Raw genomic sequence first — 27,049 nt, 5'->3', positions numbered from 1 at the left:
CAGGCTGGCATGGTGCTGGAGCAGTAACTGAGAGCTTACAACTGATCCAGAAGCATGAGGCAGAGAGAGCTAACTAGAAATGGCGCAGACTTTGGAAACCTCAAAACTTACCCTCAATGACAGACAAAGCTGTCTAACCTCCAACAAAGGGACACCTCCTAATCTTTCCCACACAGTTCTTCACTCTGGGGACCAAGCATTTCAATATATGAGTGTATGGGGGCCATTCTCACTCTGACCACCATATACCCTCAAATGAATAGACTGTCCAGGAAGAAACACTCCAGACATCACCTCTTCTGTGGGGAGAAAAATGGAATCAAGGAGACTGAAGTCAGGTGCCTGTCACCTGTCGAGTTTGCTAAGACTGAAGCAGGCAGTCTTGCTTTGTTTACCCACACTCAGGATGGAATTGATGTTCCCTGGAAGCACCATGCCACGGCTACTGTCACAAAAGGCACTAGGTTAGAATGAGGTGGCAGCAGAAAGAGACTATATTCAAAGGGACCATTTTCTGCTGTATCCAGTAAGGCTGATTTGTGCCTTGTGGAGGTATGTTTACTTTTCATGCGGGCATGTGCCAAAGTTCTCGCTGGGTAGAGTTAATCAAAAGTAATCATCACCCTACCACCATCCCATGCCTTCATCTTCAGAAACTTTTCCCTTCTACAAAACTAGAAGCAACAACTTCTATTGATATTGGTCAGCTTAGTCTGTGGGGACTGAATTTGCAAACACACACACACACACACACACACACACACACACACACACACACACACATCAATCAATTAATAAACAGATCAATTAACATATCCCTGTAACCATTGCTGGTGGAGAGAACTTCCCAGAGGTATGGGTTGGAGACTGCAGGATTGAAATAAGAGGCAGAAATGAGACAAAGGATGCCTAGCAAGAGAAAGAGAGTTAAGAAGGAGCTTTGGGCTGTTGGGAGACCCTGTCTGAAATGACGTAAATTAATGAGGCTTTTCCATAGAGTAAAACACCAACAATCAATTTAACTAACGTCTGGATTGTTAGTTAGTTCAATGGACTTTGCCTATGAGAGCCACCAACTCCTCAGAGGGGTGACACCCTGGGAATCACAAGCCAAAGACCACTGAGAAGATTCCTGTCCCCAGGACGGTCTGTAGAATGCTTTGAAACTTTAGTAAGGGTAGATAACAAGATATGATGTTATGCCATCTACTATAATTTTCCACACACAGAAAATCTTGATACATTGTTCTACAAAAGTTTTCCCTGTGTATGTTTCATTTTTTAGAGCTTTTTTAGGGGAAAAAAGGGGGAAATTTGAGTGGGGAGAAAAAATAGAAGAAGAAAACCAGCAATGTGTTAATGTTACATTCATTTTTGCTCTAGAAAAGGGGGTAATTTCTTCTCAAAATTATTTCATCTGGTTCTAACACTACTGGAACAAAAACCAATCCGACAGATTTCAAAATCAAAATATTGAATAATAATATTTTATTGGAAAAAATAATACAGTATGGCTAAAAATCTACATTTGCTATGTTTCTTAGGGACAGAGGTTAAATACATATCCATTCATAACAATATTTCACAACATAAAGGGTCACCTTTTTACCAATGCAGCACTACATCATGAATTATGACCATCCAAATTAATGCTTAAAATTTCTGAAATGATACATTGAATTTTAAGATTATATAAATACTTGAAAGAGTAACATATTTTTTAAAAACACACTCTTCATATATGTATGCACCATCTTTATTTAATTCATATTATGTTATCAAAATCCACAGTAAACATTAACAAACCACAAATGCTGTAATAATTAGCCAGGAACAAAATGAGCCCAGTGTTTGGTTCCCTTCAGAACTAATAGGTTGTCAGAACATTCAGAGAGAAAGTGGTTATCTAAAAGAACTCCAGAAATACTTTAGGCTTTCAAATTTTGCTCTTTCATTTGCTGATTGTTTTAGAGTAAATTAGCTCACTAACTTAGCTGAGTATTATTATTTTGTTTAATGGAATCCTAGGGCAGGAAAGAAAGTTTCTGGGCACTAGATCTGGAGAGAGTGTGTTCATAGTATGTTTCTTGTACTTTGGAGCTTTGTGTATGATTTAGATGATTGAAGAGGTCTCCTTGCTTTAACAAATTTGAAAATAACCTCAGGTAAATTTATTTGATACTTTAAGATAACTTATGAAATCTACCAAAACACTAGCATCTTAATTTTCACCTTTAGAATGATAATAAAATGTTATTACTTCAATAGTGTAAAAGCATAACACATCAAGTCATAGACCAGAATGGAAGTGGACCACTCTGTTATAAATGTAACTAGTGACTATTTTAAATGTTATCCTTTTATGTTATACCCTAAGCTAAATAAAACAACCACTCCTTAAAATAAGACACAATAATAAATTGTTTTCTAAAAACAAACAAATCCAAAACTTGAGCACCTTATAGTAGACAATCATGTCAAAAAAGAAGTAAGTAAATGAATGAAGGATGCATTGGCTTCTCCACCTCTAAGGAAGGTGTCCATGGAGTCCAGCTTGCTGTATTGTGGTTTTAATGCTGGGATACTTAGGGAGAAAAACTCCAGGACAGTGCAAGGCAAATTTTCACTAAGCACAAAGGGCTTTTACCAAAGGTTTATGAGTCACTACAAATTTGTTTTTAGAAACACCAGAGGGCGCCAGGGCCTGCAGCATGGTTAACACTAATCTTTCAGCGCTTTCTCTCTCTCTCTCTCTCTCTCTCTCTCTCTCTCTCTCTCTCTCTCTCTCTCTCTCTCTTTCACACACACACACACACACACACACACACACACACACACACACACACACACACACACACACAAAGGAAAGAATACCCACTTGAAACCAATCACTTCTAAAGAAAATATATTTGAAATATATTTACGTGTAATAACATTGTATTGTTAAACAGAGGAAACAGACTCAACTGTCATACTTTGGTGAAGATAAGATAGAATTTTTACTATTACTTCTGAATCAAGAATTTAGTGGATAAAAAGGAGTAGTTTTAAAACTGTTGACACTAACAATTCATTTAGCACCATATATTTAGCACCAGAATAGATAAATATTGGTAGTTCACACTTAATAATAACAACTGTAGTTTCAAAGAAACCTCAGAATTGTAACCATATGGTGATTGTAATTTTTCAGCACCTTTAACCAGTGAATTGTTAAACTTTCTCAATTTTAATCAACATTTTACATTTGGAAGTTGAGCCATGACACAATTTTAAAAAGGCATTTTCATTTAAATGTCTTCACCCACAAATATAACAATGCAAAACCTTCATAAAAACAAAAACAATATTAGCAACCACTGGAAATATAACTTTACCCCCCCCTAAATACTTCAGTAGGTAGAGCCTTCCATCTATGTTAAGATTCACATCCTATGATACTGTGAAACCTAAGGGGAAAGACAGCCCAGGGGTTCAGCATTGCTTTACCCGCAGGAAAATATTCAGCTCAGCCATTTATTTTGCATTATTTACCAAGCAAGGAAGAAACTCAAAATACTTAAAGTGGTATAAATATGCATTGGATTTAGTAGTGTAGACTCTGCGGGTTTATTTAATAGAAAAGTATGGGAAATATATTGTTTCCATTAAAATATTCAGAATAGGCTTTATTGGCTGGACTTGTCCTTCTTTGTGGTCTGCTTCGTGCTAGGGCTGCATAGAAATTAGAATTCAGTGCTGGTGACAGTAGAGCCAGTCAAAACTTCTACCAAAGCTTTAACGGGCCACAGCCGTGATGATGCCCGAAGCAAAAACAATAGAACTGATAACCTCAGCTTCTATGTTATTAAAGCAAGCTAATCTGTCATTACAAGAATGCTAAGACCACACCTACACAGTTCACATACATCCCTAGAAAGTAGTACATCAATTTTGTAGCAAAATAGTGGATTTCATTTTAGTTGTTTTTCCCACGTGAAGGCAAAAAAAAAAATTGTATTGTAGCAAAATGTTACTTTACTACTAAATAAATAGCACTGGGGGACATCAATGCTGCCAGTCATATTATTTTTTAATGAAAAATTTCAAACTAAAAACTTTAATGCTGACTATTTAAAGCTGCCTGTATGAAACAGTTTACAGCCAGGCCTGTCCTGCCTCTGAGAATTACAGTGCAAGCCCATTCACCTAGCACCCCTGTGAAAATGTATGATGCTACATTGATACAAGCAAACTATCATTTGCATTAGCCCAGGGAGGAAAATATTTCACATAGCCGTTTTATAACCAACATTAAAAATTACAGACAGAATGACAAATATACCCGTTGTATTTTCAGCTTAGTTATTAAGTTAGGAAGAAGCTACTGGTTCTGGTTGTAGTTTTTAAAGAGTTGTTTTGTAAGCCTGTCGACCTTAGTTTCAATTTCGAATCTTTGATGGTTTATTTGAGGGTTTTTACATTCAAACCTTTGTATTTTAGATGATTTAGGGTCTTTAAAAGACTAGAAAAGCAGAATTCGGTTCAACTTTTTCAGGCTTAGACTTTTAAACTAATTCTGAAAACTCCACTGAGCTAAACATTTATTAAACTATAGCCATTGAATAACATACTCTAATAAACAAAGTGAATCACATGGAGTTCATGCCAAAGAGAAGTTCTGGCAGTGATTATATTAATATTTATAAATTTCTGTTAATATGGTGAATTAACATTCATGGGTAAGTCTGTGAACTACATATCAAATATCGCTGTTATGCCTTCAATCTGAGAAACTCAATTACCCATGTAAGCTAGGAAGAAACCTAAAAATGAGAGCTACAAACTCCTGTTTATATACTTCAGTAACATTAAGGATGAAAACATTCTTGGGTGAGTCAAGCTGGTATCATCAAAGTGAAATCCCTTCCAATAGCCAGGTGACACACACTGAAAATCCAGTATTTGAGAGTTACAGGCAAGAGGATCAGGAGTCAGGTCATTCTGGATGACATAGTGAGTCTAAGGTCAACCTGGGATATGTGAGACATCCTCAAGGGAAATAAAATTAAAGAAAGAAAAGAAAATTGGATCAACTCTATATTATATAATACTTCTGTTCTCTATTGTATTCCTGAAATACTTATTTAAATAAGGCCCATATATGTTTCCACAAGGCAGGGTCACTTAATAACAAAACATTTTGTTCCAATTGTCAGTGTTTAAAAGTAATTAGACCATTTGTTTGCCAGCAAGTAGGCCCAGGATCCAGATGGTGGATTCTTCTCCCATTGAATGGATCTAATTAACTATCTGCCATCTTTCAATGCATCCACCTAAGAAACTGCAGCTGTGTATGGAATTTTAAAAAGTAACTTTCTTCTGTTATTTGCTCTCTAAAATGACCATGTTTACTTGCTCTGTAAGTCTATACTCATACTCACATGTGTGCGCACAAACACACACACACATTTGAAATATCATTTGCTCCATGTCTTGGCCCAGATACTGTATTGTTCTCTCTGAAAATGATTTTATAAATTAAGACATGTATTTCCTAATCTCATGAGAGAAGTTTTTGCAATGATTTACTTGATTTTCATAAACAAAGTTAATGAGGAACTGAAAATTACTCTTCTATAAAAATAAAGTTTCATAATTAGTTCTTTGAAAAACATCCATTGAGGGGGGACTATATTAAGAAAATTGACTACATGTGGTATTTATGGAGGATCTTGACTATGATATTCAAAAGCTCAAGATAATAGGTAGATTGACCTTCTCCAATTAATAGCAGAGAAAACGAGATGAATGTGCCCTCATCCCTACACATTTCTTTATAAAACCCTTCAACTTTTGTTAATGGGTCCCAAGATGCATTAAACTTTTCTGTAGCCTTCTGCCTGGTCTTTTTGTACCATCATGCTAATCATGTGATTATTCATACCTCTTACTTCTCTTGGACCTCCTCAGCATTCTGAGGATCTTGTTTTCAGCCTAGCCTATTCTTCAGAAATCTCTGAGAAGTTGTTGATTCTTATGAGGTTTGGTGATTTGAATGGTAATGGCTCCCATAGATTCATGTATTTGAGTACAGGGTCTTGCTTGGTGGACTGTTTGGGAAGGATTAGGAGGTGTGGTCATGTTGGAGAGGGTGTTATCTTATTGGAGGAAGTGTGTCACTGTTGGTTGACTTTGATGTTTTAAAAACCCAGGTCTGGCCCAGTCTCACTCTCCCTGCCTCCTTCCTGCAGATCAGGGTATAAACTCTCAGCTCCTGCTCCAGTGTCATGCCTCCTGCCTGCCTGCCTCCATCACCCCACCAGGATGATCATGGACTAACCCCCTGAAACTGTAAGCAAGCCCCCAGTTAAATGCTATCTTTTTATAAGCTTCCTTGGCCCTGGTGTCTATTCACAGCACTATAACTATGAGACCTTCCATTTTTCATTTAAATATTGGAGTTTCCTGGGAAACAGATACTTTACATGTGAGACAGCAGTACTTATTGTCCATTCCACCTATAAGTGGTTACTATGTCTGTCCCTCCAGATATATGAGAAATGATTAGCTAAAAGAAATTTATAGCCATATTACTAGGCTCTGCTGTTTTGTGGACCTCTCTGACATCTTCTCAAAGGCAGGAATCACATGTAATCATCTTTGCATTATCAGAACATAACCAGCAAAGTGAATTAGTCAAAGTAAATACTCAACAGATTTACTCATTCAAAAAAAAATGAAACTACACAAAAGGTGTGTTATGGAAACTTCCATAAATTCAGAATACATTTTGTAGACCCAAATAAAATAAAGTATCTCCAGAACAAACTCTACGATTGCTTAATTAAATTATTTCCAAATATCGCTGAGTTGCAAATTATCCTTTTTTGGGTGTTGTAGAAATGATCCTGAAAGAGTCCCATAAACCCAAATATATTTTTCATTTTCCTTATTAACTATCACATCATATTGTGTGTGTCACATCACACATCATATGTGTGTGCATACATATACATATGTATACATATGAATACACACATATTACAGCTTGAACATACATTTCATTCCTTAGGGACACAATAACATAATTTCCCTGGAATGCAGGTTTGGAATTGGATGCAACAACTATGTCATCGCTACATATACAATATTTTAACTTAAATTTAAGGTCAGAAAAGTAGAAATTGATGTTTTGCTTGTATCTAAGACTTAACACCCTAGATAAACACCAGACAACTGACCATTAAAATGAGAACAGGATTATAATAAAATATGTATAATATGTTCAGACTTCAATATATATATATGCTTATGAGTCCAAAAACCAATGTATCTCCCAAAGGAAAAAGGATAAGCTTATTTAAACCAGTACAGGTAGTTTGACGTCACTCCTGGAAAGCACAGATTGTCAGTACAGGCTCCCCCATAGCTCGGAGGACACGATGAGCATGGCACTCCTACTTTGTATGGTGCTTCTCCAATCCAGTTACCCCTTGGAGGAAAAAGGAAAAGGTGACATTAGTGCTGCTCACTCAACCCAAAACCGAATTACTTTTTCATATGTCCTCACACACTCTTGACACATGATGGTCATTTTGAAGAGTATGCAAGGCCCTGAAAGTTACATTCTTTTTTTTTTTTTTTTTTTAATTTCCAAAGCAGCTTTTCCCATATTTCTTGCTTTTAAAATGCTTTCTCTCTGAGTAAACGAACAGAATCTTAGCTGACAGGTAAGCAATAAGGTCCTATTTGCAATTACTGGTGATATTATAGATCATGGACACCAGGCTCAATCCATCTAGCACATCTGTCTTCTGCTCTAGCAGTATTGTAAGGCACAAGGTCAGGTCACAGTTCTGCACGCATAGTGCTCCTCAACTTGATAATATTGTCATACATTACAAACTTTTACAAAAATCACATTTATTATTGAGTTGAGGATAATATTATTCAACAGTTAGTCAATTCATGTATCATTTATTCTTTAATATTTTTGTTCAAATCCACATATTCATGTATTATTTCATTCTCTCTTCATTTTTTCTTCCTCTCTCCTTTTCCACTGAAAGCATTACCCTACCAAAAACTTCATACTGAAATTGGAAAAATAATATTCACTTCCAAGGCAAGATTTTAAAGCCTTAATCACTTGTGATTTTTATTAAGACTATAATACATTAATGTTTTTATTAAGACTATAATACATTAGTTGTATAATACATTAATGTTTTTATTAAGACCATCATACATTAATGTTAGTGCTATAATACATTAATGTTAATGCAATGCCTCACATTTGGAGTCTATAAATCAATTAACATTATTAGGAAATTCTATTATTTGGTGGAAACAAAAGAGCTAAATGAATTTTTAAAATCTGTCTTTGGTCATTTCATTACAACCTGGCCTATTTACTTATTCATTTGTTTGTTTGTTTGTTTGTTTGTTTGTTTGTTTGTTTGTTTTGAAACAGGGTTTCTCTGTGTAGCTTTGCGCCTTTCCTGGAACTCGCTTTGTAGACCAGGCTAGGCTCTAACTCTCAGAGATCCTCCTGCCTCTGCCTCCCAAGTGCTGGGATTAAAGGCATGTGCCACCACTGCCCGGCCAACCTGGCCAATTTATAATGGAGAAAGGGTAAGTGCTTCATAGGCAGATAAAAGGCATAAAAGTAAAAATATCAGAAAAATGCAGGGTTTAAATATCTTTTGAAAAATAGTTTTCCAAACTCTTCATTACAATAATTCTGATGGAAAATCACAACTATTCTAACTTTTTAGAAGGATTGGCCCAGGCCCAGCACCATATAAATGAGTCACGTGGTTACTTATGACATAGTGTCCCCCTCCCTCTGTGTGCTGGAAAAGCTGGAGAAAATCTTCCTTTGAGACTCACTTTAGAAGACACCATGAGTATCATAAATCCCCTGCATACTTGGTACTTATTCCAAATGGGAAGAGAACTCTGTGTAAATATTAGAACACTTTATCATCCTCAGAGTTACAGTTATCAGGAAGACATTTTATTAAATGTTAACAAATGTTTATTGACCTTTATGGGAAATATTCAAATATACAACTGGATTTTGTAATCTTTGACAAATTGGTATTATATTTATGTAGGCTATAGAATGACGATATTATATAAATTTTAATCTTAAAAATGAGAGCAGGAAGGACGGATTCTTTTCCAATATGTTGCTTTCCTAGTGAAACAGGTCAGCCAACATTCCAGTACGGATAATTCAGAATATCGTGCTGATAACATCTCTAGAGGATGCTTTCTGATGCCGTTGATACAGGTATCAATGATTATGAAACACAGTGCGTACACTTAGGATGACAGAGCAGTGATAGCAAGGAGAACCTAATGAGTTCAGGTGTTCCAATGTGTATTCTTCACAATTTTAACCCATAATCCTTGTCCCTGTGAAAAGAAGCCTTTCACCCTGGTATTTTTCAGGTCTGTGGGGATGACGATGAGGCTGGGGATGAAAGGCAGGTGAAGATGAAGAAGTACTGCAGAATACTTTTACTTCTATAGCTACCAAAAATGCCCATCTGATGGCTGATCTCCTTCAGTCAAGGATCCAGGAAGTGGAACTCAACTTGGTACTTACTTTGGAGCATAGTTGCAGACCAAGTACACTGCACGTCGCCATACAGATCCCCAGACGTTCATATTTTGGCAAGTGTGAATTGCACATCCTATTCGATTAGAAGTGGCCCAAACCATCTGAAAAAATAAATCAATATATTTTAATATTGCTTAAAATATCAAGTCACCAAAATAAGAAAAGCATTTTTAAGATAAGAATCAAAAAGGAAGACAGCAGTTGAAATGACCTGTGTATAATGAGTGCACATGGGACCAAAGCATCGCATAGGACAGCGAGGGTTGCAATCCTGGGGGTAAGGAAAGGCATAATCTTTCACTTCGTCATACCATGGCTTGACCAGCTGGAGAATAGAGCGATATCTAGATGTCAAAAGAAAGCAAAAAAGAACTCAGTACAATGGGGAGCTATTTAGAGAACTCCTGTTACACCATAAAAGTGTTAAAAATTATTCATTATAACAAGCTTATTGCCACTCCTGACAATTACAATCACTCTCTGCTAAAGCTACTGATTTCTCTGGGAAGAGAAAAGCATGGTAATGCCCAATGAGGCTTCATTCATCTAAGTACATGCCAGGCTATTCCAAAAACAGAAAAATACAAATTATTCAGGAATCATCTAAGTCTTGTTTAGTTTATGCAGAAAATTTACTCTATTGGAATTTTATAAATAATTTAGATTTATTAGGCAAATGGGAATAGTTAAAATACTTTAACTCTAAAGAAAGTGACCATAAGAATGGAGTTACAGAATGTTGGCCATGATATTCTACAGTAGAAGGAAGTATGTTGTCAGTAAGAACTGTCTCATAGTTAACATATACATATATGCCTGTGTGCATACTTATATAAATGCAGATTTTTCTATCTTGTCAATTTGCCTATTTACTAATTTCATTGTTTATCTGCTTCCTACCTTCCAGTTCGTACAGATAGATTTTGACCCAAAAATCTCAGCAAATACGAAGGTCCATGATCCCAAATGCAGGTGGCTGCCCATGCCTCAGCAGATTTTGCAAGATTTTCATCCCAGACCTGTGGAGGTTAAATAGTCCTTTAGTTTTGCTGAATTTGTTATGATAAACAAAAAGACATTGCCAAAATCAGCAATGTCAAGTATAGTGCAACTTTCAAAGGTCAGATTTTGCTATAGGGTAGTCAGTTTCATGAAGTCTCACATTTGATAGCCTTAGGATCTATATTATCAATAAACATAATATGAAAATGTACTGTTTTAATTAGTGTGAACTAAACATAACTATAATAAAATAACTTCAAAGTGTTACATAGGGTGCAATACAAATATATTACATTCCGTTTTAATCAAATTAAGAAAAATTGTTTTTTGAGAAAAAATTAGTAGAGAGTTACTCATATATAGCTAGTTATTGTTACTTGAAAAACGTAGAGCAAAATTTGCATGACTCTGATATCATAAACGTTAATATTAATCACTGCATGGATTGGCATTCCCATCTCAATTTTTGCATAGAGAGGTCAAACAAGCCAGGCACTGTGGATCTATCAATAACAAATTACCTCTGTAAAGATACTCAACTTTATATTAAAGTATAAAGACACAAATATGAATAATTTTTGTATACAAAAGACATCTTCCATAAATTGGCACAGAACTTTAAATTAACAAATTTGATATAAAACTATTTTAACCTAGTACTTAAATAAACATTTAAAAGATACTTTGTTTGGCTGATAATGGACTTATCAAACATTTGTTCTTATATCAAAAGTTAGCAAATATGGATTTCTGAAACATTGGCTTCAGCTTATTGAAATGTAAAACTGTACAATTAATTCACAAAAGAATGATATCTTCAACCAGCTGCACCTTTTGAAAAGGTGTTTATCACAGTTTTATGAGAAAAAAATACATGTACACATTATTAACATGTACCGTGTCTTCAGTTTTAAAAACACTTTATTATAATCAACTAAATATGCTAGTGCAGCATGGCACATATAGCACTGATATGAACACAGTGATCTTGTGTCTCTCCTTAATTATGCTACTGAGATCATCAATGACTGGGGCCTGTCATTCACCATCTGTATGCCAGTTAAATCATCCATAAAACTAGAAGACTGGAGGTGATGTCATCTTCGAATTCATAGTCTCATGATTTGGATATACATGAGTAGCCACAGAATCAGTGCCAGAAAGTGCTATATGGTACTGGCCAGTAATTGGCCAGCACTACTTTGAATGTACATTCTACACAAAACAATTCAAAATATTCAAGAAATGTCTTTCCTTCATTGTGTGTGTGTGTGTGTGTGTGTGTGTGTGTGTGTGTATGTGTGTATGTGTGTGTGTGTTGTAGTGTAAGTCTATGTGTGTTATACATGTATGTTTATGTGTATCTAGGGGTGGGCTACATATGTATGGTCAAAGGTTGACATCAGTTGTCTTCCTTAGTCACTTTCTACCTATTTGTTTGTTTTTGTTTCTTTAGACAAGTCATCTACCTGAACCTAGAGCTGGCCTATTTGGCAAGAGGGAATGGCTAGCAAGCCCTAGGAATCCTCTTGTCCCGACCTTCAGAGCTCTGAAATTTCAAGCATGTGTCAATGCACCTGACAAATTTATGAGGGATCTGGGGAATTTAACTAGGGTTAGTCTTCATACTTGCATGCCATCAACCACCCCAGCTTGTTTTCATCCTCTTAATGTGAAAGAGGGGAGAGAGACATACATAGGGTTGATCTTAGATGCTCTAAATTAGCTTTGAATTAAAATATTTAACATGGGTTATTCTGTTTAATAATAAGACATAGCTTGGGCTAAGCAGAGTATCTTGATTGTAAATCACATGAAACTGGAAACATTTAGCCTAAGACAAGAAAACAAATTTAGAATTCAAACTGATGTCATCTGACTATCTGGCAGAGTTGTGACCCTGAGAGATAAGAGGAAAATTAAAAGAATGCAGGATCCTCATCAAGTTGGGAGATCTTTTGAGCTTGACCCAGAGATACAAAATTGAGACAAGGAATGTTGCTTCATGGGAGAGAGTTGGGAGAAATTTCCTGTCTTATATAAGTCATCAGAAGAATCAGATAATATTAATATAACACAAATAAAAGGGTGTCCTACCACATGTCCTGTCCTGTTTAGAGATCTTCAGTGTACTAATAAAGATCTTCAGTGTACTCATGGGACATAATGGCAACTGTGACTGTGTACTTGTGTCCCAGCCAGTACTTCTGGCCACTAAGAAACAATGACCATTGGAATGTAACTCTAAACTTTACTTGAGATTATAACTGTAGACTTGTTTAAAAATATTTTTTAATTACAATGTATAAAGTATGGAACTGTGCAAAGGGACAAAATTGAAAGTTAAAAAGGATGAAAAATTTCAGGTAATGAGTCTGAGCTCACAGCCTTTTGGGAATGTTTATAGTAATTAGGAGACCACAGCTACTCACAGGAGCATATAGTCTTCTATTTTCAATATAATATGTAGATAAGCCATTACTGTCAGTTGTGATTTTAAGTTGAAAATGATAAAAAATCTGATAAATTCTTAAACCAGTACTGTGAAGTTTGGTTTTGTTTCTCTAACATTTTGTTTCTTTTACTTTCCAGTAAAATGTAAGAGGGTATTAAGTCTGTATTTTGTGACTTGTATGAGTTTCTTAAATGTATGGAAAGGGTAATTATTGAAATCAAGTAAAATACCAAAACAAAAAATAAATGTATTAAATTTAGAAATAGTTTAGCCATTTAATTTTCATGAGGTAGACATTAAATAAAATGCTTTTTCAAAATATTCTACATTCATAAAAAGAAAACCCTTCCTAAAAAAAGGAAATTGAAGATAAACTAAGGAAGAAATAAGAACAATAATTTAGAACACCAGAGTCAACAGTGGAAAAGCTATTGTGCACAGTGCAATCATGTTCAAAAACAACGTGCTAGAAATAAAAATATCACATTGAAATTTTAGAGATAGAAGTATGAATTGGATATGAACATGGACAATAGCATAAAAACAACATGGGAGATAAGCATGCAATATTTTAGGACATTTATTTTCTTGGATATTTATGTGGGCATGTCTTACATATTTGGACTATTTTGGGGGTTTATACACAGAACATGTTTTCTTTTCTATTTAACAGCTTGGGAGATTTGATCCTTTGGTTAGATTGGGAGGAGAGTGCTGACTTGCAGAAGCCATAGACAAATTAAGTGATGACAAAATTATTCCTCTGGAGGGCAGCCAAAAGCATCGACATGGTTCATGGCCTGTATTAAAATTGGTGGACTTACTCTTATTAGAAAGGAATGTTTTTGAAATGCCATTGAAGGAAACTGAGATAAACATATAAGAACCATGGTTAAACTATCCAGGAGGCAGCGATGAGCCTTGGTTAGGCTGAGGCAGAGACAGGTAGGAACAGAGGGAAGGATAGGCCCTCAAAGGGAGCGTTCAGTTTATTTGCTGAATCAATTAAATGATATTCAAAAGATGATACCTACAAGAGCAGAAGGAGCAGGTAAAATAAATGGATTAGGACAGCATGTAGCCTCCCATAGCCTCAAAAACAGCAATACCATACATTGCATGAAGAACTATATAGGGAGAGAAGACTGTAAGGATGGATTACATGAAGATGATAGGAAATGGTGGGCACTGTCTTGTGGGGATTACTTTATTTCTTGAGCAGGGTCTCATTATGTAGCTCAGGACCATTCTGTCAACATCTCTAGTGAGCTGGAACTACAGGTGTGTACCACCACAAGGAGATTCACAGAAAGGCCTTTATCTACAGAAAGATGTACTTATTTAGGGGCTGGGAGCTTGGATATTGTCAGCATTTATGATCTGCAAAATGTAATATTATTATTTGTATTATGTTAATATGGATGTATTTCTTTTTCTCCTCATGTCAATGGGTGATAGCAAAGAAAGAATGATTCTCAACAATTTTTAACGCAAAGCTCAAACAAGAAAATTTTCAAATTATACTATCTCATATAAAGATGCCCTATCCCTCAAAAAACGTGAATCTTAAAAAGTTTGCTTCTTTTAGTCAGTGAAACACATTTCCAAGTAAGGATCATTCTGTGTTATAGACATTTCCTGGTGATAGGGCCCATGCATTTTCTCAGTCAGGAATTAAATGAGCATTGGAATGAATTATCTGTTAATGTTGAAATTATCCCTGGAATAACTCTTTGTTTTAATCTATTAATCCCTTCATAGTCCCTTGACAAAGGGGTGAATATTTGACCCACGTACCATAACCTCAACTGGGTCTCAAGTCATGAACTATTATATTACTGTTCTTAAAACACCTTTTAGAGTGTTCACTAGACTTATACTTCCAGAGTATTCCTGGGATCTTTAAGAAGGCATATATGACCCTACTGGACCTACTGAGTCAAATTCCTGGACTAGAGACCTTGGATGTTCATACATGCAGTGCCAACAATAGATGGCTTTATTAAACAAGACTTCAGATGTGACGTGTCAGAGAAATACCTTTCCAAAATCTCAAAATCTTAAGGATAAGAAATTAAAAATTGTGGCAATACCTTTCCATCAAGCCTAAATTTAAAACAGATATTTGATCTTCATTCAACTCAGGATATGAAAATGTGAATCAACAGAATATGTCTATGAAATCTGTCAATCGTCCTAAGGATAATAGGCAATAATATGTGACTTTTATTCTTTATTGTTCAGCCCTGCTCATTGGTAAGCATCTCATTTACAGTAGAACACACCCTTGTTGGAACCTAATCTAAAGGAGGACAAGCAGGAAGTGCCATTGTTTGCTCAAAGCTACACAGCTTCCAGTTTTCAAGAAGACTAATGACACTGTTCTTGTGGACACTTGTGCCTTGGCAAGGAAGGGACCTTGAGCTTGAATTTCCTGAATTACATATTTGTTAGTTTTCCAGGATTTTTCAGAAACCAAATATTTTTGTGGAACCTTCTCTCAGAGTCTGTGTTGGCAACAGTGGAATGGGGGAGCAAATTTATGTACCCATGCATCATTTAAAGGGCTCGTGGTTAAGAAAACTTGATGACTGGGGGGCCGGGGTCAATGTTGTGGTTACTTATTCTCTCTTAGCAGATATCCAAAGATGATTAGAAGTATCATAAAACAGTTTACCTCTATTATTTTCCAAGAATAGAGAGTACAAGAACAATTTTATTTCATGTTTGAAACTATTTCTTATACTATCTGATATTCTCAGGTGAAGTGCATATAGGGAAACTTGCTGTCCAATGAGCCTGAGAACAGGAGAAATGAGTAGACAAAAAGAAGCTTGTACTATACCACACTACACGGCACTGCAGTGTGCTGTAGTGTGCTGCTGTCTGAAGCATGCTTGCTATCTGACAGAGCATTTTGATCAACTTGTTAAAGACAGAGAATTTATCCTCTCCAAGCTTTGAGTTTCTGTGTCTAAATGAAGAAATATGCCCTCATCTCTCAAGACTGTGATGAGAATCAGCTTGATACAGGGACTGAAGAATATTTATCACAGCTCTAAGAGGGCTAGAGTTCACTGAATAACACCTGTTACTATTGTTGGGAATTTTAAAATGATAGTAAGGTTGGAGGGTTGGGGAGACACCTGAAATAAGAATTAGTTTGAGAATGCTTTTCATCAATTTATCAACCATTAATCTCTACTAACCAGGAAGTCTGAGAAAAAGAAGACAGATAAAGCCACTGAAAAATCAGCGGTAGAATTGTGTAGAAACAAGGCATTTGCTCGTAGGGACAATAACATTGAACAGAAGGAAAGATAACATTAGAGAATATTTTGGAAGTTGTAAGAGTATTTTCCATCCTTCAAGCATTGTTTAACATCTGCTTTTTATTGTAAAGTTTGAAAGTAATTGTTGACCATCTAGCAATGATCTTACTCTTCAGGAGGTGAGGGGGTGGAATGTTATACATATACCAGTTGTCATCTGACAGTGAAGTTTAGGCTCTCAAGGCATTTTCATGAATGGCCAATTTCATTCACCGATTCAGTGTCACAATACATTAAAAATGGATTTCTTGATTGTGAAGCTATACCAAGGCAGACATGGAAATCCCAGATCTTAAACTGTCCACTCCTCAGGGTAAGCTGTCTGGATACCTACTGTCCACTGAAAAATGATTTCCAAAGAATGTCAAGAGACAGATTTGGTAGAATGCTCATGCTGGCTTAACCAAATTATGCAATATGAAATATTAGCAGAAAATATTGTGTCCTTAAATAACATCTTTGCTTGCATTAATTGCTGTGGAATTTAAAAGATTTCATGAAAAGTTAATTATAAAGTTAACATGTTGGGCATCCTACCTATTTGTGTCAAAATGTTTGTCACCTGATTTGAAATGCTGTGGATAGCATCGCATGGGAGGACTCACATCCCATCTCCCAAACCTCAGTTTAGGAAGCATTTGTGCCAAAATTTTTCTTAGTTCGTGTAAGACATTAGTTTTTAATCTTCCTTGCTTCTCCTACAATGCCATCCTTCAAAATTCTCAGAGACAATCAAATACCTCAAGTTTATAACCACCTAATGCCCATGGGCTCTTTGTGATACAGTTTTCAGATATTAAATTCAAGATACCAGATAGTTAGACTAGAAGATTTCTATATTTTTAGAAGCCCTTTGATTATTTTCCAAAATATGTCTTGTCCCAAGTGAGCTGAAGTAACTTGGCACCAAGTGGGTCCTTAAAATAGATTTGGATTAGGATGGCATTTTATTGCAAACATTCTTAAGTAGATTTCTATAGACAACATCTTTAATCCAGTTTTCATGACACTTCCCTACCTACCTTACAAAGGATGATCTGTCTGTCAAAGTGTTTTCCTATCCCAAATTTTCTCAGTGGAAGAATGCACCTATGCACCTTTTCACATTTTATCTACTTTTCAACCTCCATAGCCATGTTGCCCAGACAATAATCCCCTACCACTCCTTGGCTTCCTAAAATTTGCTGTACTTTGTGTTCTCTGACTCAGAGTAATCCAGTTGTCCCCCCTGAAGACAGAGACAGGGTCCTGACTTCTCCATCCTATAAATCCTTCTCTGCAACTTCATATGAGTCATGCTTCCTGACCTGATTTCCAAAATATTTCACAGCCCCAGCTTACTCTGTTGCCTCAAATGTACTTCAGGTTTCAATTATCTCTCACCCAGACTATGATGACGGCCTCTGACTAGGCAGCCTGTCTCCACCACTGCCTCTTTCCACTCCTTCCTCACCCCATGGCCAGAATGACCTTTCTAAAATTCAAATATAATTATGTAATTTCCTAGCTAAACCCTTTAATATTTCCCTTGGTCTTACAACAAAGTCCAATCAAGTTGCTTAGTGTCCCCCAACTTCAACCTTGTAAAATTCAATTCTTTTAAACATTAAATCTAAGTCATACAGCTTCTATGTCTTCATTATGCCACCCATATCTTCTAGAACCCTTATATACTAACTACACAGTCCCCTCTCCCTATCTCTCTTCTGTATAACATATTTTAGTCTAATATCTAGCAACATTACTTTTGGAAGCCTGCAATACTCTGCTGCTTCAGTCCATGCATGGGATAGGTCTCCTTTTGTACTCTTAGACTAGGCAGTAGTTCCTCTGCTTTGGCGTGTAGCACACTGCACTGTCCACTTCCTTGATATACATACTACTTTCTGTCTCTGTTCTTCATTCCTTTCCACCCCAGGAAAGTGACGGGAAAATGCATAAAGTGGAAAGAGAGACTGAGTATTAAAAGACTTGCCTACAACCTCATCATAGTCACACACTCTAACCAGAAAAGCCACTTGTTTCTTAACTGTTAATTGTGGGACAAGATATGACTCTAGGTTCTATAAAAGCTCTCGACAGAAACACACAAAATTATTTTTTGCTGCCGAGTTTGGGACCAAATATCATTTGCCACTAAGATTGCAGTAATGGATGCTAAGAATCATAGCCACCCACAAGGTAGACCATACGTTACTCACAGGTACTCTTTCTGCTCCCCAATGATATGGTTCAGAGTCATGTAACTTCAATATTTGTAACATGCACACTTTTTACAGTCTCCACTGAGAAAATGTTCTTGTCTTCGGATACGGAAAAGAGAAACACAAGGACACAAACTTCAAGGTAGTACGACCTTCTTTGGTGTAACCTGCAGCAGAGTCTATCTGGGAAGAAAGCACCTACAAAACTTGCCTGGTCTCCCTGAGAAGCCAAGACACCCAAGTCCCTATCCAGGAGAGCAGGAATACAGAGTCCTGAATGTTCTGGCAGGTGCCTTCCTGTCTGTCAGCGTGCTCAGCCCACGACTTCCTGGCAGTGGTTCTCAAAGGACTTCTAGAAGCTCTAAAAGCTCTCATTGAAGAGAGTTAGATTAGACACAGCAAATTTCATGTATTCCTGATAAAAATCAATGGAGTTATCCTTTCCAAATAAGAAGAAATGTGCTGCCTGGCACATAGCATTGTTTTATTAATAAAAAAGGGCAAGGATAGATATAGTTATAACTTTATTTGAGATTCTTATTGTGTCTCAGGCTAGTCTAAAACTCACTGTATAGCCCAACTTAGTCCTGAACTCAGCAATTTTCCTACCTTAGACCTGACTCCATAATGCTTAGTCAACTATAAAAGAAAGGAAAAAAATAGTGGTTTAAATTATCCACATTTTCTTCCATATAAAGCCCAGATAAATTAAATTAGCATTTTCGTTATTCCCAAGTCACAAATTAGCATTCTAGGCCAACAATGTGTTGGCCTTGACTGAAGCTGGATTAATTGCCGCATTCATTCACTGAATCATGTTGTTACTTTATTACCTACTACTATTTGGTAATAGATATGTTTCCTTTTCCAGAAGAACACAAGAAACCTTTCATGTTTATCTCAGCAACTCAGATTTGCAGGCACCAAACAAGTATAATAATCATCATCTGACAAAAGTGATTTGAGTTTCCTGAGATTTCATTATTATCCTCTTTTCCAGCCCATGTCCAGCATTGCTAGCATGTTGTCCTCAACCTGCCTTTCTGTGAAGATTCCTACCACATGTGCTGCAATTCAGTTATTTCCTTCTATTTCTCACTATGTGTACAGGAACTTCTAGTGTTCCTTACTCTTACCTAAAAATCAAGTACTGCTCCTCAGTTGTCACTACCTCCTATGTCTGCTGAAGCCATCTGTCTAGGATTCCCTTCTGCCCTTGATCTCAAATGCCATGCTCTTCTTCATTTCTCTTGTATCAGGCATGTTCAGCCCCTCCTGGGAATCCTGTGCTCATGGTTGGGTCACCCATTGCTTTGCTTTCCATCACAGCCACCACACCTCCTCCAGAATATCAGTGCCCCATGATCCTCTTCCACAGATTTCTTCATCATTTTCCAGCTGGAGATTATCAGCTCCATCCCCACTTCTTTCACAGGGTTTGTCTGTTTCATGTTTATTACATCAGCAGGGCATTATACTGAATTATATGCTTGGTGGTTTTACCCCCTATTTGTTTTGTTTTTACTGCACTGTTATAAAGACAAAGATTCCTATCTTTGGATTCCTTCCTCTCATGGAGAGGTTTCAGTTGTTTTTAAAATTAATTTACTCAATTGCTCTGAATCAGAACATCCTACAAACTGAACTCTGTATGAGTTTTGCAAATTCATTCTTTGGGGGATAATTTTTATTCTAAGAAACTAATGTGGTTTGTGGTTTAGAGTCATAGTTTAAGCTGCCCTTATGAAGAATGAAAAGCAGCTGGTGTCCAAAGCACCCTGGAAATTAGTCAAGAAGCTAATTGAAGAATGGGAGCCAAGAGTGCAAAGGTTTCCCTTGCACATTTTATGTTCTATCTGTACTGTTGCTTGTGTAAAATCTCTGTTTCAGAAATCTAAGTATTGCACACAATGTGTGTTTTATTGAAGTCACAGGTACTATATAAAAATGGAACATAACCATTTTGTGAATGTAAATCTTGGTGATCAAATTTCTTTTGTTTCATTTAACTGTACATGATCTAAGATAACTACTTAAGGAATTTAATTTTAAGAGGTTCTAAAGAATTCATAAAATATTTGTTTTATTTCAAGTGTGTGTGTTGAAATATTGTGGTGGAAAATGCTAAAATTACTTATAATGGTATCAAAACTGGTGCTGTTTATAAACATATAACAATTAGGGGTTTTGTCTAAATGCAATAAATAATGGGTGCTCACTGTTTGTACACAAAGACTTTCAAAAATCAATAGAGAGACAAGGTGAATAATTATTAACGTAGCACCCTGTAGCCCTAAAATCAGAAAGTTAGCAATAAGTGAACAGATGACTATTTGTCAAGTTTGGTGATGAGAACAGTACTATAGACATGGATGGCACAGAAGGCATAGCAGGTTAAAGAAAAGATAAGGTGCACACTGTTGTGGGCATAAAAATATCCTTAAAGGAACTGGTATTCTAATGCAATGCAAAAATCATAAATAGCATACATGAATTAGTTAAGGAGGAGACCTTGGGTGGAGAGAAACTGAATGAAAGGCTCAGAGCATTGGAGGAGAATAAAGGAACTGCAAGGCAGCCTAGGGAAACCAGAGAAAGCACTGAGCCTAAGCTCACTTTTTGTGAAGCTTTCCAGAGTAGCAACACACACCAGAGAGGATAATTGAGCTGCAGCTGGTGACTCAGAGAGCAAGTATTTGTTAAGTAGTGCAATAAACATGCCGTGCATTTCTGAGGTATATAGTACAGGTTAGGAACTGATCTAGCTTTCCAGCTGATGCCAATTCAAATCAGTGTTGAGTAGTTAAAGTAAAGGTAACAGAGTCCCACTGAGATCCATTTTTTCACTTAGCTTAATAGTTGAGTCACTCAGAGTAATTGCACTAACCTTCATGCTACCTATTAATATATGCCTGCCATTGAACTTCACTGCATGGGACCCAGTTGAAGCCTGTCTATTGGTGGATTGAATCATAGAATCATGAAAGTGAGGATATTTCTAAACTTGTCCTTTTTCTCTGCCTCTGGCTCTTTGTCCTGCTCTTTCCTCTGTGACTTCCCTCATCTGTAAATAGGAATTCTCTTCTACCTGTCCCCAGGTCGAACTCTCCAACAACCCCAGTGCATGCCTAATCCTAGACACAAGCTTTATCTTCATGACCTCATTACTTTCTAGGCTGTTCTAGTTGATTCATTTATCTGCTTTGTTGTTTTATTACCATCCAGGGGCCAAGGAGGTTTGATACTTTTGTTCACGAATGTATGTTGGGGCTTAGAAAAGTGCCAGCATACAGTAGATGCTAAGTAAACAGTGAAAATACAGACTTCAAAACACAGATTTTCAAATTGTCCCTGTTTTGTTTTATAGAGCACAGTGTTGTGGCTCTGGTTTTTCATTGCATTCATTGAACTAAGAGAGATCTATGAATATAGACTATATAATTAGCCCTGTGCTGGGCTATTGCAAAATAGATCAGATGTAGGGATTCTGATACCTGAGAAGAAAACAATGAGAGAATGATAAACAAGACAAGAATAATTTATGATCTCTTCTGGAATTTTTATGGAGGTGATCAGCATATCCTGATATTCTCAGATATACTCTTCAGTGGGCATGTGCTGTATCTCACAAATAAAGAGACCCATCCCCACCGCTTTGTCAGTCTGAACAATATCACTCTTTGGCCATACCATCTTGGTTTAGTCATTAACATCTCTGGGTCTAAGTGATTTCATTTGGAAAATTGTGATTACAATCTCAACTTCAGATAGCAAATGTGGGCTATCAAATGAGGTCATCTGTGGAAACAATTAGCATGGACTCTGGCACATAGAAGCAATTAAATAAATGCATATGGAGTGATTTAATCCTTGATAAGGGGAGATCTAATGAGAAAAAAAATTCTACTGATTTCTACTGTGTTGTAACCATTTATGCCTCTGTGCCTGTTGACCTCTTTGCCCTCAATGTTATTAGCATAGTGACTTGCATTATTTCATTATTTATTGATTGCTTATTTGTGCACTGTTATTCCCATTACAAGAATGGGACAAGCAAAGTAGGTCTTAGAGCCACTGAGTAACATGTGAGGTCATAGTGAGTAGCACAGTCATGATATGAACCAAGAGGAGCTTGCTACCATACCTGGCTCAGTGGTCTTGGTCCATCATCTGAATTTTTGTATCAATGGGATCATAGCCAGAATGCACTCCCCGACCTTGTAGTCTAGGTATTGTACCATTCTGAGCTCACACAGAACTCAATGTCTACTTCTTTCACAATCTATAGTAGTTTTGGAAACATATTTGCTCCTTTATGTATAACTGCAGCCCTTCTTCATGTGGGGGAATGTTTTTGTTTTTAGATCTTGAATAACTTCTTACTGGGTCCCCTTTCACAGAAAGTTCAAAGGAAGTCATAAAGGCTAAAGTTTAATGAGCAACTATGTATCTGTGAGTCCTGGACTTATTTCTCTGCCCCTCAACTCATGTATTCCTTACAACCCCTGGTGGCAAATACTAACTTTATCCTTATCTTAGAGAAAATGAGAGTGGGACACACTAAATAAAGAGCTCATGCCACTTAAAAGGACAGGACTAGAATTGGAACACACTTAAACTCCTGCATCCACAGTCTTAATCATGACATGATAATTCCCAGGACTGATTATGTCTTTTGTTAATTTAATAAATCCTAGTAAAGGGCAATTTAAGATCTAAATTGGACTACTTTCATTAATTATGATTCCCCTAGATTAATTTGGTATGTCTATGTTTCTTATGACATTGACACAGGCACAAAAACCTATTTAGAGAAAGTAGATGGTTCAAGAAGCTGGTAACTACTGGTGGTCTTCATTGCATTAAACAGACTCTACACTGTCATCTTGTAAAGTGCAGAACTTTAAATCATAACTTTGCATGACTTCAAAACCAAAAATAAAGCTCAGCCAGACTCATTCCTTTTAATACCAACTTAATATTTTTGCTCTCCAAAGTGAAATGATTTAAACATAGTCTATTTTTAAGAGCAAGCAAAGAATGTGTTCATGGCAACTTGGAACCGTGTGCAAGTAAGTGCACTGGCTTCACTCTTATCTGAACGACTAAGTCTTAAATCACAAGGAAGAAAGAAAAGAGCCAGCGTGTTCTCTTAGAATACAAATAAAGTAGTGTGGGTGAGAGCTTTGTCCAAGAAATGGGAGAGACACCTAGCCAGGAATAAATCATGCACATGAAACCTTTAATTTCAAGAAATATTCTCAAGAAATGTTTTAACTGATAAATATGACTTTTAGATTCAGAAGGCACAGAAAAAAATTCCTCGTGAATTCTGCTTGGAAAGATGACCTTCCAAATGTGGGCAGTCAGCATACACCATTTTTTTTTCCTCCTTATAGAAAATGTGGCTTCTTGGGATTATGGAACTCACAGAAGTAAAGTCTATGTAGATCCCCTCCCCTGTCTATCTCACATACATCAATTCATGAAAGAACACCATTTAACACTACGAGATACATTAAAACCTTTCCCAGGTTCAAGTATGTACCCTGTATCCCCTGGCATATGGGCACTGCGGTCCATTGATATCCCACTACCACGCAATTAAAGCTTTCTCACTCAGAATTCAAGGAAGAAGGATGTCCTCTTACCATGTATTCCATGTTTGCTGCTGGTGGGAACACTTTGCCCCGAACTTGATTATGGTAATCAAGAATGGCGATCATGTCATTCTGCGAAATGTAGCGCTTCCGCCTGGCTTTAGGGATCTCCGCAGACTGGAGTGGTGCGCGGAGCGCTGCCTCAGTATCAGTGAAATTATTGGTTGGCGGAGATGACTCAGTGGAATTGAGTAAGACGACGACGGTACTTGCTTCACAGAAAAGGGACAAAAGGATCGCAAGGCTGACTGCTATCATTTTGAGGGGTGGAAAAGAGTCCACCGGGTTTGCTTTGCTTTAAAGTAAAAAAAGTGTAGAGTTAGGATCTTTACAAAAACGAGCAAGCAAGCAAAAAAAAAAAAAAAAAAAAAAGGAGAGAGAGACAGAGAAAGACAGAGGCAGAGACAGAGACAGAGGCAGAGACAGACAGACAGACACACACACAGAGGCAGAGAGAGAGAGAGAGAGAGAGAGAGAGAGAGAGAGAGAGAGAGAGAGAGAGAGAGAGAGAGAGAGAGAGAGAGATTATTGATTTACAACATCATCACTTGGGAGCACAGCTGGGGTTGACATGCTCCCAAAATTTAAACAAATGCTGACTGGAAGGGAACCTGCTGTAGTTTCTACTCATTTTGCTGTGCTATGAATCAAACGCCCTAAGAGGAACTTTCTAGAGCTAGAGGAAAAAATGAACCACGTGACCATTCATCCTAAAATGAATGGAAGCCCTTTGCCCCTTTTTCCCAAATGCCTGAACTGCAAACTATATTACTGCATGCCTGTTTCCAGTCAGGAATCTTTAGCAATGCAAGCTGACCTTGAGACAGACAAGGAGAAATACAGGTAGCCACAGAAAATGTTCTGATAATATGATAATATGTCCCAGACATTCTATACCCTGAGTGACAGAACACACAAAGTCATCCTAAAAAAAAAATAAAAAAATAAAAATTTCTGAGCTGCTTTAAGACAGAGCATGCAATAGAATCTGGTTGTGCCAAATAGCTTACCTCTGCACAATGCCAAAATGAATACACTGTTCTTCCAACAATGTACGTTTCTTTGTTAAGCTGTAGCATGAACTCTTGTTAGAGGCGTGTGTCTTATTACAAGCTCTCAGAGAGCAAAAGCCTGCAAGGTTTGAATGCTGCTGGCTACAGAAGCAGCTAACAGCTTTTATATGTCAGTTTGCAAAGTCCAGAAAGGGCAGGCTCTCCTAGGGTCTCTCAGCCAAAATCCAAGGGGAGGGGTTTGGGACAGAGGGGAAAAAAAAAAACAGTGATTGGGTGGCAACCTCTTTATGTGGGTGGTGAGGAAATTGAGTCACACCCACAGCTTACAAAGCACAAACCATAAGACACCCCTCCCCCCCTTTTCTCTGAGCTTGTACCTTTTTCTGTGAGTGGTTAAATTTTTTCCTTCATGTTCTCTAGCTCCTGGTTCCCATACCACAAAGACAAGGAAAGGAAGAAAGTGGGGGGGTGGGGGTTAAAAGACTATGGGCTCTTGAAAACACAGATGGCTGAGTAACAAGCAGTAGTACAACTTTTTTTCTTTTTAATGGCAGCAAATGACATAGAAGCTGAAAAAAAGCAGGCTGATATTAAATCAAGAGATCAACTCACACAGTTAATCTGGGTGGCCACAAAAATGATTCAGGAGGATGCCAGGCAAGTCAGTAGTAGCCAAACTATAGTATATGATGTTAGGATAATGGATGCCCCAGTGGCTGTGCTCTCTGTCTCCCAGTGGTTTTATTCCTATAATTTATATATTATTCTCCTCTCATTCCATCTTCCCTCATTTTTCCTTTCTCCAAAACAGCACAATCAGCAAATTACCTGCTTTCTACCTGCCTTGTATAAAATGTGAATTGAAACTCACAGAAAATGACAGCAGCCAAGGTAACATCTGTTTTAGGTTTAGTAGCATATAGCTAAAATTTTAGGCAAAGGACAGCTGAGCTTCCCCGGCAGAATATTAGACAGAATATTGCAGACCATGAAGAATCTAGCAGCAGCAGCAGCAGCAGCAGCAGCAGCAGCAGCAATCCAAAGGAACTTGCTAAGAAGATAGCAAAAGAACAAAACTCATGCCTGGCAAAGGCAGAGACACAAATGTAAATTCTGTTGTAATCTGTAATGAAAAGATACACCGTAAAGCTATGGGTCATTTTCTCATTAACAAAATATCGTCCATTTACCATCAGTCAGAATGGGATTCTGAAAAACATAAACTGAAGTGTTCAGCCTGCTAATGGAACTGTCCTCTACATGTTTCTGCAGGATGAGCACTGTGTGAATTCACAGCCATCAAACCAATGAGCATGTGGTATACTGGATGAACCAGGAGCCAAGTTTCCTAGGATTTGTTCCCAGTCAGATCACCCACAGTCTGTGTGGCCCAATGCCTGCCTTTAACTCTTTGTGGGCAAATTTGTAAATGGCAGGGAAAACATATGCACTCTTTGGTGAGGCAGACTTAAGCAGATTCCTGATGAGGGTGGTTAATGATCTGAATCAGAAACATCTGAGTGAGTTGTGATGCGATCGTAAGGGTGCGTCTCGGAGTTCCAGTTTTGATGAGGACTGAACTCCTAATTAAAGTGAAATCATGTTAGGAGAACTCAAGTTGTAATATTCAAAAGTTTAAACAATGAATTCATAAGCACAGTACAGTTGAAAAATCCATAGGACATCAAGTCCAGAAGGTGACTGATAGCAACAGGAAGCAGTAAGCCAACTAGGGCCCCGACTCACAGCTTCTAGACTTTAGCAGGAGCT

General features: G+C 37.2%; 1 protein-coding gene across 2 annotated transcripts; it reads right to left on the bottom strand.

Moving 5' to 3' along the window:
- Nucleotides 1-1,471: 1,471 nt before the first annotated feature.
- Nucleotides 1,472-25,459, bottom strand: Pi15 (peptidase inhibitor 15). Of its 2 annotated transcripts, none has more exons than XM_076563771.1 (6): nucleotides 25,277-25,459; nucleotides 24,258-24,592; nucleotides 10,514-10,632; nucleotides 9,825-9,957; nucleotides 9,599-9,714; nucleotides 1,472-7,474 (listed from the first exon to the last, which is right to left on the bottom strand). In XM_076563771.1, exons 2-6 carry the CDS (start codon nucleotides 24,522-24,524, stop codon nucleotides 7,339-7,341), a joined length of 771 nt encoding a protein of 256 aa, XP_076419886.1. In that variant the 5' UTR covers nucleotides 24,525-24,592; nucleotides 25,277-25,459; the 3' UTR covers nucleotides 1,472-7,338. The 2 variants fall into 2 exon arrangements, with proteins under 2 accessions (XP_076419886.1, XP_006974789.1); XM_006974727.4 differs by having other exon boundaries at nucleotides 24,258-24,561; nucleotides 25,277-25,458.
- Between the last annotated feature and the right edge of the window lie 1,590 nt (nucleotides 25,460-27,049).

The sequence above is a fragment of the Peromyscus maniculatus genome, chromosome 2 (assembly GCF_049852395.1).
Source record: "Peromyscus maniculatus bairdii isolate BWxNUB_F1_BW_parent chromosome 2, HU_Pman_BW_mat_3.1, whole genome shotgun sequence".
NCBI lineage: Eukaryota > Metazoa > Chordata > Mammalia > Rodentia > Cricetidae > Peromyscus > Peromyscus maniculatus.
The sequence above is the reverse complement of the archived record's forward strand: the minus strand, read 5'-3'. Positions and strand labels throughout refer to the sequence as shown.